This window comes from Plodia interpunctella, chromosome 18 (assembly GCF_027563975.2).
Source record: "Plodia interpunctella isolate USDA-ARS_2022_Savannah chromosome 18, ilPloInte3.2, whole genome shotgun sequence".
Lineage (NCBI taxonomy): Eukaryota > Metazoa > Arthropoda > Insecta > Lepidoptera > Pyralidae > Plodia > Plodia interpunctella.
In genome coordinates, this window is record NC_071311.1 from 5,562,928 (window position 1) to 5,577,668 (window position 14,741).

The 14,741-nt window shown below is 33.8% G+C and overlaps 1 protein-coding gene across 2 annotated transcripts in view; it reads left to right on the forward strand.

Moving 5' to 3' along the window:
- The window catches only part of LOC128677474 (uncharacterized protein), an 88,874-nt gene that overhangs the window by 12,668 nt on the left and 61,465 nt on the right, over positions 1-14,741 (forward strand). For both annotated transcript variants that reach the window (XM_053758359.2, XM_053758360.2), the window contains exon 8: positions 3,485-3,568. In XM_053758359.2, coding sequence (XP_053614334.1) covers positions 3,485-3,568 — 84 coding nt within the window. The remainder of the gene's footprint in view (positions 1-3,484; positions 3,569-14,741) is intronic.

A 14,741-nucleotide genomic window follows, 5' to 3' on the forward strand; every position in this document is an offset into this window, starting at 1 on the left:
ATATATTTTATTGTATTTTCACGTGTTTTTCTCATGAAAGGTGTTCTTATATAAAGAGGATAAAGTACTTAGTTTGGTAGTGTGACTTCTACTATGTTTGGTAACATCGTTGTACGAAATAAGTGGCGAAAATCCGGCAAGAAATTCACTTTGATCGTAAAAAAATATTAGTGCTATAATAAAAATGAATACATTGACTATTAAATTTATGTTAAGATAACAAATAAGGAATTATAAAGAGCAGTGTAAAGCTCTTACGTGTGCCGGTTTTACAAATAAGTAAATCAAAATGGTATAATTCTACAAAATATATTTTTTTATAGTTTATTCAATCACAATACAATTGGAGAAGCCATAATTATCATTGATTTATGCAGGTTTGTCTGTAGGCGTAATGAGTGCATTTCCCTGAAAGATAGTCGAGAGTACTGAAAAGAGATTTGTTCAATGCTTCACAGAACAAAATAGCTCTTCAGAAGTTCCGTAACGAACCAACAATTTAATCCCTTCTATTGTAGAGGTATAATTGGTATAGATATCTTGTGTTACTAATGTTGATAACGTTATAGTATGTTCTTATAATAATTTAATATAAATTTTGTTAAATATTTAATCATTTGATTATTTGGATTATGAACAATATTTTTTTTATTAATTAGTAATGTCATACTGATAAAAGCCTCTCCTGATTTCCTCCATTTAAGTTTGAGTTATGAATTAAAAAAAAGAAAAACATTATCAACGACCATTGAAGATCGCATCGAAGATTTGATATCGCGATATATTATTGAGAAAAAGAAATGAATGTTGCATTGTCATCATGTTAAAATTAATTTCATCCTTCGTTGGGTTGGTATTTTATGCAATTTGCCGCTTCTCAGAATCATAATCATGTATTAGTATCTAAATACCATGTTGATATTAAAAAATTCTGTGTAAATTTTTTCTCCATTATAATATTATATCCTCGAATCGCATACCTATACATTTTCTTTTAAGTTTCTTTATGTAGGTAATAAAATAAGCAGATACGAAGGAAAACATTATGAAATGAAAGAATATACTTCGCGTAAATCTGTATACACCGTATACTTTAGTATGATTGATGATGAATCTTTGGTAAAAATAGCATTTACTGTGTATTTTATTAATAGTAATTAATGCTAATGGAAATAAAAAGAAAATTTTATTAATAACTTACGAGTATATCTAAATATGGCAACTCCACACCGCACTTCTTTGTCTCTTATTTATACATGTAAGTGGCGACCGTGGAAACTTCGCATATTCGATACAGTATAAGGGGATTATCCCACGGTAAGCAAACAACCGTCCACAAAGCCCAACCCCGAGCACATGAACTATGTTAACGAAAAGACGATAAAACCTTTATCTTATTACGTTCTGAAACCGTGATGCACCATACTGTATGGAATATTATTGTTCTGAATGGAGCCTTAATTATGATAAATCGTATTCTAAATGTTGACTATGAAATACGTTTGAAATGTTTACTTAGTTTGTATTAATTTCTGCTTATTCTTGGATAATTTTAAGCAGACATGTTTCGTGGAAAGCCTTTAGATTGATAACGAGAAATATAGAAATGAAGTAATTGTAAGCATCTTAATTCTTTTCTCAAATTCTATATTATTTGGGATATATATTTCATGATACATTTAACTTTTGTTGTAAGCAGTGGCAGAAGGGTGACCCTTTTGCCATTTACTATTTGGTCTATAGGTTTGACTGACAGATAATGCCTTAGGGCGTTAAATGTCTAATTACAATAATTATTATATTGTTCTGTTCGGTTTGTTCTGGTTGGTTCTGTTAATATGTTACAATCCGATTGCGGAAATGTGCGTAATACGTCAAAATATTTTGACGTATTAGCCCACACTAAGTTACGGATTGTACTTCGTATTTTTCAGTTTCATTAATACATTTCGAAGCTACTTTTTAGAAGTTAAGTGAATTTATGAAGATTTTTTAAAAAGAGTCATTAAATAGTTTATAATAATCATAGTTTTAAACTGAACGCATATCCAGCATGTACACAGCAAAATTGTATGGAATTTTAACGTCCGCATGCATTACTATCCCAAACAACTGTGCAGCAAAAGTGCTGCACTGGAATTCGGTGTGCACGGGCCTTCATATATATGCACTCCAAACCCACTGAGTCTGAAACCATATTGAAAATTCAAGGATCTCAGTCTAAAATAATTCAGTATAAAAATAGACTCAGGTAGCGCTTGCATCTCTCTCGTATAGATAAACCTTATATTTTTAAAGGTTTCCGTTGTCGGCTCGTAAAGAATGATCCGCGTTGCTGCGACACCATTACTTCTCATGCCCATGAAAAATTCATACACAACTCAAAATATATAATGTACAGAAATATGTTTGTCTGTCCTTTTTCCTCGTTATACTTTAAATTCGATGAAGGTATTGGGATTGGCATTAAGGATTGGCTTTATAAAAAAAGTTACAACTTTTACTAAGAAGTCATCACAGTAAACGAAACATTTAATGAAGCTGTCGAACGTAGCTTATTTGAGATATATCACCAAGTTGTGATGTCACTTCTACCTGCCATTTAATATTTGGACGAGCCCAAAAAGTAATTGTGTAATTGTGTTGTAATTTTATTTTGGTCACATTTTAAAATAATTTTCTTATAATCGCAGTATTTTTTTCACTAGTATTTTTATTAATATTAGGGCCTTCGAATAGACAACAAAGCAAATATATGACATCTATCTTATTATGGCAGCATCTCGAAATGCGAGTTTAGCTTAAACGGTGTCAGTAAAACAAGTCATGGATGCTATGTAGTATATAAAGTGGGGTATATCTGTGCGCTTGTTATTTTGTGCAGTCTCGAGATGGCGTTAATGCCGGCGTCGCCCGCGCATCCTCCAGGGTCCTCTATAAGCTTATGTGCACCTAGTACGGTATAAATGTACGTCGTTATGCGAACTTATATCACAATGCAGGCTAAATTAATATAATGCAAGCATTAAATACTAGACTACACCTCCTTATTGCTGAAATTGTTTCAATATACAATATTTAAAAAATAATAATAAACCTATTGTAGGTTTAATTTATAGCAAATTATTTTAATGTGATATAATTTTTTTGAGTTGATAAAATCTATCCAAAATTTAAAATCTATTAAGTTTGAGGGTTACCCTTGTTTCTATATCGGTTTTTATCACTACATAGTATAAGGCAAAGTCGCCAGCAGCGTCTGATAGTTTCTCTTTTAAATCACACAATGGGTTTTGATTCAGTTGTCATTGTTATTTAGACAATTTATTAAATAAGTTTATATATACAAAGCAGCTTATTAAGTGTGATGTCGCTAGTTTCTTATATATTTTATATTTTTTATCGATATAGGCGCTATATAGTATGTATTGTAGTCAATTTGTAGTATTGACCTAAACTTAAAACACTGTATTGATTGTTTCAGTGGACCTACTCCAGATGCTAGAATTCAACGTGACCGTGTCGTTCCCGGCTGCGCCGCTGCTGACCGTCATTCTCGCATTAGTCGGTAAGTTATTTTATATTCTCTCTTGCGTTGCTCTCGCGGCAGTTGAGAACTGTAAATATGCCAATAATTGTTGGTTGTGTCATGCGAATAAGACTGGAAATCTCAGCTACGTGTGTGTCACTTTAGTACAATCAATACGTATGAAACAATATATAGTCGTAATGATGGCTGTTTTAGATGCCTTTCTCTGGATATCAGTAATTTGGCGTGAGCCCAAAATAATCGCATTATTCTATGACCAGATACTTCGGGTCTGTTGTAAAATATCAATCACTGTTCCGTATGTATCACCAACCAGTTTAATTAGTGATGAGAGAGAGAAAATTTAAGAAATATGAAGACCAATTTTCTAATTTAACCTTAAAAAAATATTTGCTTTTATTACCATATACATTTATATTGAAACTCATTACACTTACGCGCTCTAGAGACGTTTACTATGAAGTCAAACGATGTTGTAGGCGGCGAGGCGCTTGCACTTCACACTTTAAGAGCTCTCGCGCCGAGTTCCGTGTTAAGTCCTGTGAATGCATCAGCGGAGTTCAAACGCGATCGCTCTAGCTTTGAGCAGAGATACGTGGGCGCGGGTTTATTTAAATTGGTGGTTGGCTTTTTGAGAACATTTATTTTAATACTTGCACGGACAACAAAAATCAACAAACGACTATTTGTATCGGAATGCAGAACACCCAATACACGATCTGATAGTTATTATTATCTGACCTGACCTTTTGATGATCATTGGCCGTCAGTTCTTTTCGCAGACGAAAAGGGTCAAGGCCCAGTCTTGTTCTTCTTCATTTCACACTGTCTTTGGAATTTTTCATCTCAGTTAACTGAGACTTTCATAGTAAAAATGACGACCGAAACGATTGTTTCATTCATAAACACCATTTTCAGATTGGTCACTGTCAGAAGAGACGATAAACGAAAATTCATAAGTTGTGGTACCAAGTTTTTGATTAAGCAAACTTATGGGTTTATTCATTCTAACATATTTAAATAGTGATATTCTTTCGCAGAACATAATGTTATGGCAATTAATTGTTGTAAAATCGTTTCACCCCTTTGTAGACTTCAGGCAGTGGTAGTAGTAAAAAGCGTTATCTCCATATGGTGACCCGTAATGGTCACAGATACTGAGCGATATTACTATGTGGTTATACATCGAATTCGTATATCTTCACGTGTCTCAGATCTTGGCAACGTTAGTAGGTCGGTCGATTCAACAAGTCCGCGCCTGTTGCGCGGGGCGGGGCGCCTGTTGCGCCTCGCAGACGCCGCCGACGCCCACCAGACCGCCCGCACTCATACTTCTGAGTCTGACCCACTTATGCCTTGAACATAGCCCAACTATCAATGTATCATAGGATTCTATTATGTTTTATCCGGTATCGCGTTACCTGTATCCAAAAGTTGCCCTTCTCTAGCCTAAAGAATGCCTGGCCTTTGACGAGTAATATGCTTTAATATGACAGTTAATAAGATAAATAGAATTAAACCTAAGGTCCTCTTCATGGAATTATGAAGTTAGAGACTTTTTGAGAAATTTTTAAAATTATGAACACAATTTCTACATTAATTAATTTCTGCTGTACTTTCATCTTTAATTCTACATCATATAAGTCAGCTGGACTACAAAAGCCGTGATAATAATGAAATCGTATATGTTTTTATTATAATATCTTACTAGATATAATAATTTATTTTTATATCTAATACTAGATATAATTTATATATAATACTAGATATAATGCGAAAGTTTGTATGCGAGGATGTAAGTGAGAATGTTTGTTACTCAATCAAACAAAATCTAATGGACCGATTACGATGAAATTTGGTACATTGGTAGTGGTAGCATATAACCTGGGATACCTAATAGGGCACTTTTTTCGAAAATAAGAGACCAAAATCTCTGGTCGCAGAAAGCTAATTTATTGATTTCACTAGTACATTTCCATTTCATTGTGGAATATTGAAATATCAAAAGCTCTCTTAATGATCCACACACATAATAGAGCGTAGGTTCTATAAAAACGTGAATCATAAAATTTCCTTTGACGTCTCGGTAGCTATTAGCAACTTGGAAAGCTTACACAAGATGTTTGCCGTATTGGTAACGATTTGTATTTCGTTTCCAATGCCGCTTGCCTCCTTGTGTCAATAGGTTGAACATTCTGAGAAATGAACAAGAGTATACTAAAGAATATAAATTATCAAGATATATTCTTTCGTATACTCTCGTTATCATGTATATATGTTATATTAATTTGTAATCTGTCTTATCAGGAGCGCGTCCTTCTTTCAAATTTTTAAACCCCTATAGTCCTTGTACATACCAATGTATTCCGAAACATTGGACTCAACTTCACAATCAGAATTATAATCATTTGAGCGTTTTCCTAGTTTTTATATCCCGGTATATTACTATTATAGCTTCATAATACTGAAACAGTAAGAATTTTGAATGTAAGCAAGACTGCTTACATTAAAAATTCTTACTGGTATTTGGACATTACCTCAACTTTATGTTTAGTCTTATTCATGTTTTTTACCAATCTGACTATATATAGGATTCCGGTGAAGGAAACATGAGGAGCTAATGCATGGCAACCTGAATAATTTTTCAGCAGTTGTGAAGTGGAGAAGGCAATGGCAAACCACTCCATTAATATCGCCTAAAAAGTCGTGTGTAATAATTACCCATTACATACTAATGACCACGACTTTTAGTAAAGAGGAATACGGCTTAGAAGAGAAATTTTCCAAAGAATATGTTCTCACTATAGCTTTGAGGCGTTATGGCTCTGCAATTTTTCTGTAAAGCCCTTTATAATTTTATTACAAAAATGTCGAAAGAAAACTTTAATCAAAACAAGATAAAGATAGCAATTTCTGCAAGTCGCTACAGTGTAAAATGAAATTTCAAACAAGGCTAATTTGATGCAAAATTACACAGGAATTGGCAGCGGTGGAAATTGTGAAATTGACGGACAGCCTTTGTGTGGTTCTTATTGTTGAACATCACTTGTCTTCATTTTAAAACAATTTAGAATGGTCAGTGTTGATCAGGTTGAGAAATTGTTTTCCAATGCTTATACTGATTATATTATCAAATATATTCTTTTTTCTTGGTCTGCTGATGTTTTCCACAGTTTTTCATCAGAATACGATTTATCAATATATATTTTTTATCAATCTCCTTGACTTTGCTTGTAATCTTTTGTTACCAGTGAATGGAAATCTTATGGTGGTGCCCCTATGTGATGTTGGGGACTATCATAGATTTGGTATATTATATCGTCAGTGGGTATGTTTAAAAGTATTATTCGAGGCCTTTGTGTAAAGTTTTCAATTTCTATGAAACAACTCATTTTAAATTGATAGGTGATAGTATAAAAAATAGGAAAATGGATTTAGGGATTTGACAACAGGGAAATACCCCAGATGACAGAGAATGATGATGATCGGCCCGCCTTTTTGTGTAATTTGATCGCCATTCTATTTTCAGAGAAGTGACGGTTACGTCGACGAAACAATAATAACATTATCGAGTTCAAATATTGTTCGAGATTTTGCGAAGTAACACATAAAACATCTTTGCCTGTTGTAATGAGTAGAATTTAGGCGGAAACCTCAATTATTGGCTGTTTCCGGCTGTTCCGCCCATGACAATAAATAGCCTATATAACTTTCCAGCGTTTTGAGTTTATCGTAAATAGACAGACGCGTCAGAGAGACTTTGTTTTATAATATGTTATGATATTTGTACAATATATTTTTCATCGCATTTTGGTAGCTGTATGTTGGACAATAGTTTGAATATCGAATATCATCTCAAACTCGGAAGGCTTGAATATCATGTAGTGTTATATTATGCATGTAACATTCATATATGCATAGATCATTTGTTCGAATTAAACGTGAAACACGTTAATACTTAAATATTAATGTGTCGCGCGTCATGTGGTTCAGTGATTTTATTGCAAAACTTTATCCATCACTCTCTATCCCAACTTCTAGTTTCGTAATTTACGACCGTGTACCGAATTCACCTTGCGCTTGTCATACTACAAATTGCAGTTGGTTCGTCCCACTCAATTATTGTTACGAGCCAACACAGAAATTCTAATCTTGAAGTTGAGCGCACACGTGTCACGAAATTTTGAATTTAGTTGTAGAAGTGTCAAAGACTCGGAAGGAAAGGAAAGACGAAAATTACACGGATTTTTCACCGTCCCGAGAGTTCAAACTTCCATCATCCAACCACAATAATATTTGGGTTTCTTCAAGACTGTCCAGTATATGTCCATTGTTTTAGTTTAAAGCTATTTTTCGATTTTGTCTAAGTCAAAGCATTTCTATAGAATTCACAAGCACTTCTTCGCGTGAACAATTTTAATAAAATAGTATTTCTCTAATCTCAAAAAGCTGAAAACTACTAGTAATTCGGATCGACCACTTTATTTTTATGTATTCGTTTATTTATTATACAGGAATACCGTATTAAAAGAAAATACACCAATTGGCATTTCTGTTGCCTTTATGATAGAGAGTTCTGTGTTACCCGTATATATGGTCTGATTAATATCGTCGGAGTAGAGCCGTCGTACGGATTCCGACAACTTTCAAATTCAACATATTGTTGTGGCGTACGTATGTGTGTTTGGGTATAACTGGTGCTGCTTGAACTTGTGATTAACTGACCTTTGTGTTGGCTGCCGCACTTCGTGACTAAGGCTTTGATGCTTCTAGAGGGAGAAATTTCTATATAGATATACAACAAAGATATTTCGAAAATTTCTTGTTAGGAAAATGTTTTGGCAGTTCTTTCACTTGTCAAACAAAGGTCAATGTATTGCTCCGAAGCATAAAAATTTCAAAGAAAACACCTGTTAATAATCCTTAGTTTATCGAGAAAGGTATTTGACATAATGAAATTCATAACAACTTCTATTATTTAAAATTAAAAGAAATTTAATAGTAGACATTTAAAAGAAGAGGTGATGGTCTTTTCTTTTTAATTTGTCCGAAGTTTTCCCTTCTTTTTTTTTTTTTTTTTTTCAAATTCAAATTGTTTATTGCTTCCTTAATGTCAAATACAGGTCTTCATTATAAAAATAGTAGCAATTAAGGACCCTGACGGGCGCTGCAATGGGAGAAGGGCCACATTTGTCGATGTTAGAGAACCTTTGTCAGTGTAAAGTGACATTATTAACATGAATAAATTTTATCTATTAAATTTAATCATTTTTGATAAGTATAAATTACTTCATGTTTCATCTTTAGGCATAATCTATTATCAGTCATACATTTTTGATAAGTCAATAATAATAATAATATTAATAAAATTAATGTCAAAAATTCATCCTCAAGTAAGTATTTTAATTATTTGAATTAATTTTTATTGTGTAAATTTATCTTCTAAATATTCATTAATTGTGTAATAACATTTATTAATCAAGATTTCCTTAACTTTTTGTAAAAACGTTTTGATATTTTCTATTTCTCTAACGGCGTTTGGGAGTTGATTATAGATTTTTATAGACATTACTAGGGGGCTAGTTGAGTGGAGTCGGAGGCGTGAAATAGGCAGCTGCAACTTATTTTGATGTCTGAGTGTGTATTTGGTTACCATATCTTTCCGCGATTTGAAAAACTCAGGATATTTTCGGGTAAATTTGCATGCTTGTAGGATGTATATACACGGCAGAGTTAGGAGTTTGTGCTTTTTAAAATAAGGTTTGCAGCTGTCCGTTTGTTGTGTATTTGTAATTATGCGCACAAGTTTCTTTTGTAGGGTAAATATTCTATCACAGTCGGTTCCGTTGCCCCACAAAAATGTACCATAACTAAGCCATGAGTAGGCATAGGCGTAGTACGTGATAATTGCCGTTTCAGCGTCAGTGGATTTTTTTACCTCTCTGAGAGCATACGCGAACTTAGATAGTTTAGCACATAGCTTTTGGATATGCGACTTCCAGTTTATATGGCTATCTATGTTTAAACCCAGAAGAGTAAATTCATTTACTACCTCCAAGTTCATCCCATTGAAACTTATTTTAACATTTAATGATTGTTTTTGGTATGGATGGAAGACCATTAATTTTGTTTTCAAATAATTTATTTCTAAGTTGTGCTCATTCAACCAGTTTGACGTTTTTGTAAGAATGTTAATAAGTTGTTCGTGTAGATTTGTATTATCTTGAGCAGATGTTAGGATCGAAACATCATCGGCAAATAGGACACAGTGCTCTTTGATTATTTTTGGAAGATCGTTTATATATACGAGGAACAATAAACACCCGAGAACGCTACCTTGTGGTATTGAGAAATTGACTGGTTTACATTTTGATCGGATAATTTGGACCGTGCTTGTTTGGTGGTTAAAATACTCAATTTCCACGTACTGTTTCCTATCTTTGAGGTAAGAATGAAACCATTTGTGGGCGATTCCTCGTATACCTATGCCATACAGTTTGTCCAGTAGGACATCATACTGAACCTTGTCGTATGCTTTGGTCATATCCAACAATATTCCAATGCCATATCTACCCTCGTCTAGCGTTTTTAATATTTCTTGGACGTATTTAAACACTGCCAAAATGGTCGAGCGGTTTTTTCGGAAGCCATTCTGACACTCATCAAAGAGTTTGTATTTTTCGCAGAAACTATATACGCGATCAGCTACAGCTTTTTCAAAGATCTTAGAAGCCGTCGGTAGAAGTGCGATGGGGCGGTAATTGTTAAGGTCAGTCTTTTTGTTCTTCTTGTGAACGGGTTTGATGACACTGATTTTCAGAAGGTCGGGAAATATTCCTTCGTTTAATGACTGATTGATTAGAATAGTAAATGGTAAAGTTAATTCTTCCGCGCATTCCCTAAACAAATTTGGGGGCAGTTCATCTATACCGCGACTTCTTTTATTTTTTAGGTTTTTAATAATTTTATATATTTCTTCGGCATCTACAGGGCGGAGAAATATGCTATTTTCTGTAGGGCAGTATACAGTACGTGACGTTTTAATTCCCGTGCGTTGTTCGCCTATACTTGCAAAGAAATCATTAAACTTATTAGCTATTTCCACTGGGTCAGTAATAGCTGTTTTATTTATGTGTAATTCCATGTTGTGTTTGTCTTTTATAGGTTTTTTATTTGTACTCTCATTGATAACACTCCACATAGTTTTCACTTTATTAATTGAGTTTTTAATTCGTTTTTTATAGTACATCTTTTTTGAGGTGGATACTGTTTTTTTTAATATACATTCATATTTTTTATAATAGTTATTTAATATTTCATCATTTGTTCTTAAATTAAGAAGCTTTAAAAGTCTTTTATTTTTACACGATTTTCTTATTCCTAAAGTTAACCAGTATTTTTTCAATGTTTTATTTATTTTAATTTTTTGCTTTGGTATGCTTTCATTTAGAATATGTATCATTGTATTATGGAATATTTCATAGTTATTATTTATATTTTCATGTTTAAGAAGGAGTTCGCGCCAATTTATTTCATTTAATTTTAGTTTAAATGAGTTAATGTTCTTTTTATTAAATATTCTTTTTTCGGTATACCACAAATATTGTTTAAGTTTGTGTTTGGTTTTCAAGCTGATGGTCGTAGCAGCATGCGCGGAAAATCCGAGTTTCTCTACTTTTGTACCTATTATACCATCAAAGTTAGTAAATATTAAATCTATGCATGTCGCCGATGTCTTAGTAAAATGTGTCGGTTCGTTTATGTGCTGTGTAAATTTATATTCTGCCATCAAGTTGAGAAATTCGTTTGTTTTTGGTTTTTTATTTAGAGTGTTAAGGTTAAAGTCACCGCCTATAATTATGTTATGAGTGGGATACTTGTTGTTTATATAATGTAATATTTTTTGAAGTCGTTGTATAAATATGTCGGCCCCTCTTCCATTCCAGTATAAGGAGATTAATAATAATTTTTCTTTTAATATTTCTGAAGCACATAATTCTAAATTAAATTCGATAGACATCTTGGTTATGTCATTTTTTTCCCTCGACTCTATATGGTCTTGAAGTAGAATACAGACTCCACCACCCTCATAGTTTCTCCGGCAGTATGATGCTGCGATTTTATATCCAGTGAAATTTATTAAGCTAAGCTTCTCCTCAGTGAGCCACGTTTCTGATATGCAGATGGCTTTATATGTGGGATTTTTGTCTATGAAAGCTTCTAATAAATGTTTCTTGTTATTTATGCTTTGGAAATTTTGGAACAGAACGTTAAATTGCTGTTTTTCTACGAAAGGAACTATTTTTGATGGGAATTGTCGGTGCACTCGTGTTAGGTTCTTGATTTCTCTTTTCCTCGTGCAGCTCTATTTTCTGTCCTTCAATATATAACTTATTGTTTCTTATGACAGCATACTTTCCTCTTGTACGTGCCTTAAACATTTCTTCTCGTAGTAATTTCATTTCTTTTAATGCTTTTCCTTCCATAAACTGAGAAATTGAGAGGCCAGTTCCTCGGAAACAATGGCTATTATTTAAGATATATTTAGTCATCTTTTTGCTAATAAGCTCAACCATTAAAGGGCGGTGTCTGTTGTTGTTGAATCTACCCATTCTGTGAGTTTCTTCGATATATCCAAGGAGATCTATGTTGAGGATTTCTCGAAAGGCATCAGCTACTCTTCTGTGCAAGTCGTATTCAGATTCTTTGCATTCATGGAGACCGTAGAGTACAATTTTTTTATTATTTGTTTCCTGCGATTCTTTTTCTTTTATTTCTGGAGCTCTAACCTTATTTTCAATTTCCTTTATTTCTTTTATTAATTTTTCATTTTCTTTTCTAAGTTTCTCTATGTAGATTTGGATTTCCTCTATTTCTTTTTTTCTCTCATCATTTTGTTTGCAAAGTAATCTTGTATCTTCTTTCATTTCTTCTTTCAGTTTCAGGATGGCTTGGTTTACTTCTGTTATAATAGTGCTGCGTAAGTCTTTTATTATTGCTTTATTATTCTCTTTTAACTGTGAAGATATGAGGTAACTTATATTTTCCAGTGTCAATTCGGTTTTGTTGCTGTTGTTATCGTTGTTTAGGGTGTCCCCCAGGATACTCATGTCCTCAGAGGTAATGGAGTTATTTATTGTTAACGCTTTTTTATTCCGTGTTGTTATATTGCAATTTACAGATGTACTACATGAGGCATACTCTTCATGATGCTCGCGCTGGCGTATGGGGGTGTTAGAGTTGTCTCCTTTTGGTATTTTGCAAATGCATGCTTGGCAGCGCCATTCTTGCTTATGTTCTTTTGACATTGTATTATAAAACCTCTTGCTAGGCACATTGGCACACTCCAAGTCGTATCGTTCATTACATAATATGCAGTCTAAATACTCTTTATTTAGGATTTCACGCTGACACCCAGCACATCTCTTAAGTGTTGTTGACATTGTTATGCTCAACTGATATATAATGAAATTAATTTATTGCGCCCTCTAGCGGTGTCTTATTCAATCATTTATGTAGCTCGATAGTATCCTGCTGCTGCTAGTGCTTATGTCAGCAATGCTCTTGCTTGTTGTGGTGTTGTCGTTGTTTATGGGTGGCGAGAGATGGCGCTGTAGATAATTGTAATGTAATGATTGATATAATTTCGTCTCAGTAGATGGTGCTGTACATAGATAAACAATGGCTTAGATGATATTGCAAATTTGAGGTTCAAAATTAAATTTTTGTTACTTTGTAGACTGGAGAAATCGAATGTTTTCTTGTCTTGTATTCGTTCTTCGTAAGTGCTGGAGTGGTGTTGGAGGTCCAGAGATGAAATTATCCTTATATTTTCACTTCACTTCACTTCAGAAAGGGGAAACCCATCAGTCTTTTATTTACATTTATTTTTAGGTATAGATGCTAAATTTCCGTAAGATAACAATTCTACTTTATAATTATCTTATTATTAACCGATGGTATTTAAAGTTATTTGGATTCACTGTTGATTTCTATTTTTAAGTAATTATTTACACGGAGCTAATATAACGTTAGCAGAGGTGGCGCCCTCACTATCACTTTTCGGCATGTTCGCATTTTAAATTTCAATCTGGCTAGCGATGCTATCGGCGTCCTCGGCACTCGCGAATTCTGAAAAATGTCTGCCGAAGAGATTACATTCAATCCGTTCCCTGCCGAGAGGTTCGGCATATTTAATAAGCTCTATTATCTACGTCACTGTCCGCGTTCACTCAGACGTTTCAATTACAAAGATGAGATTTCTCAACTTTCTTGCAAGATAATCTTCTTTTCGATCATGTTTCTTATTATTTCACCATTCTACCGACCTTCCTACATATTAAATCACATACAATTTAGAATCAGTCGATTCAATTCCATTGTACCGTGTGTACAATTGACTTCACTGACCATCAATGGAGATTATTTAGTTTCGTTTGTGACAATAAAAAACATTAATTTTAGCTATCAATCATGTTTTTACCTAAGCATTGATTTTACCTATCGCTCATTTTTTCGAACTAGATAAACAAATCGTTAGAACGAAAAATGTCTACAAAAATAAGGTTGGAGACCTTACCTGGAGAAATTACCTAATTCATTAATTTTAAACTGAAAGTTTTGACTCAAAAGTAAATATAGTCCGTGGACCATTCTTTACAATGGCATAGTACGAGGGATGATGTAACGTGGGCCTATTTCAGCTGGCTATGTTTTTGTTTGCTTGAGCATCGCATCACGTTTTCCACCAGCACGTATGTTGACGCCCCGCGCTGAATACTAATGGATGGCATGGATAGGCGTCGCTCAGGTCGCGCGTCCCAAAATTGGATTCGCATTGCATACAGTGCAGTGTATTAGCGCCGGACCACCAGAAACAATGTCCAATCAAATGATAGTAGTGCCCGTGCATTTTAAAATTTTAATTCCATATTCGATGTTTGTTAAATTTTATAGTTTTGTTCTGATATTGGACATACTGCATAATGAGTGTGTTTCCGATCGTGATGAATTATAAACTGTGCGCCCGCGTAATCCCGTTGCAGTGGCCCGAGGCATGAATCGACACTGTTTATACGTTGCACCGCACTCGATGGTCGTTCTCTGTGCCTCTCTTCGAATTATTAATTTTAATCTCCTTGTTCATTTATATTTCATGCTAGTTGGAGAGATTATGTTATTTAATGATATT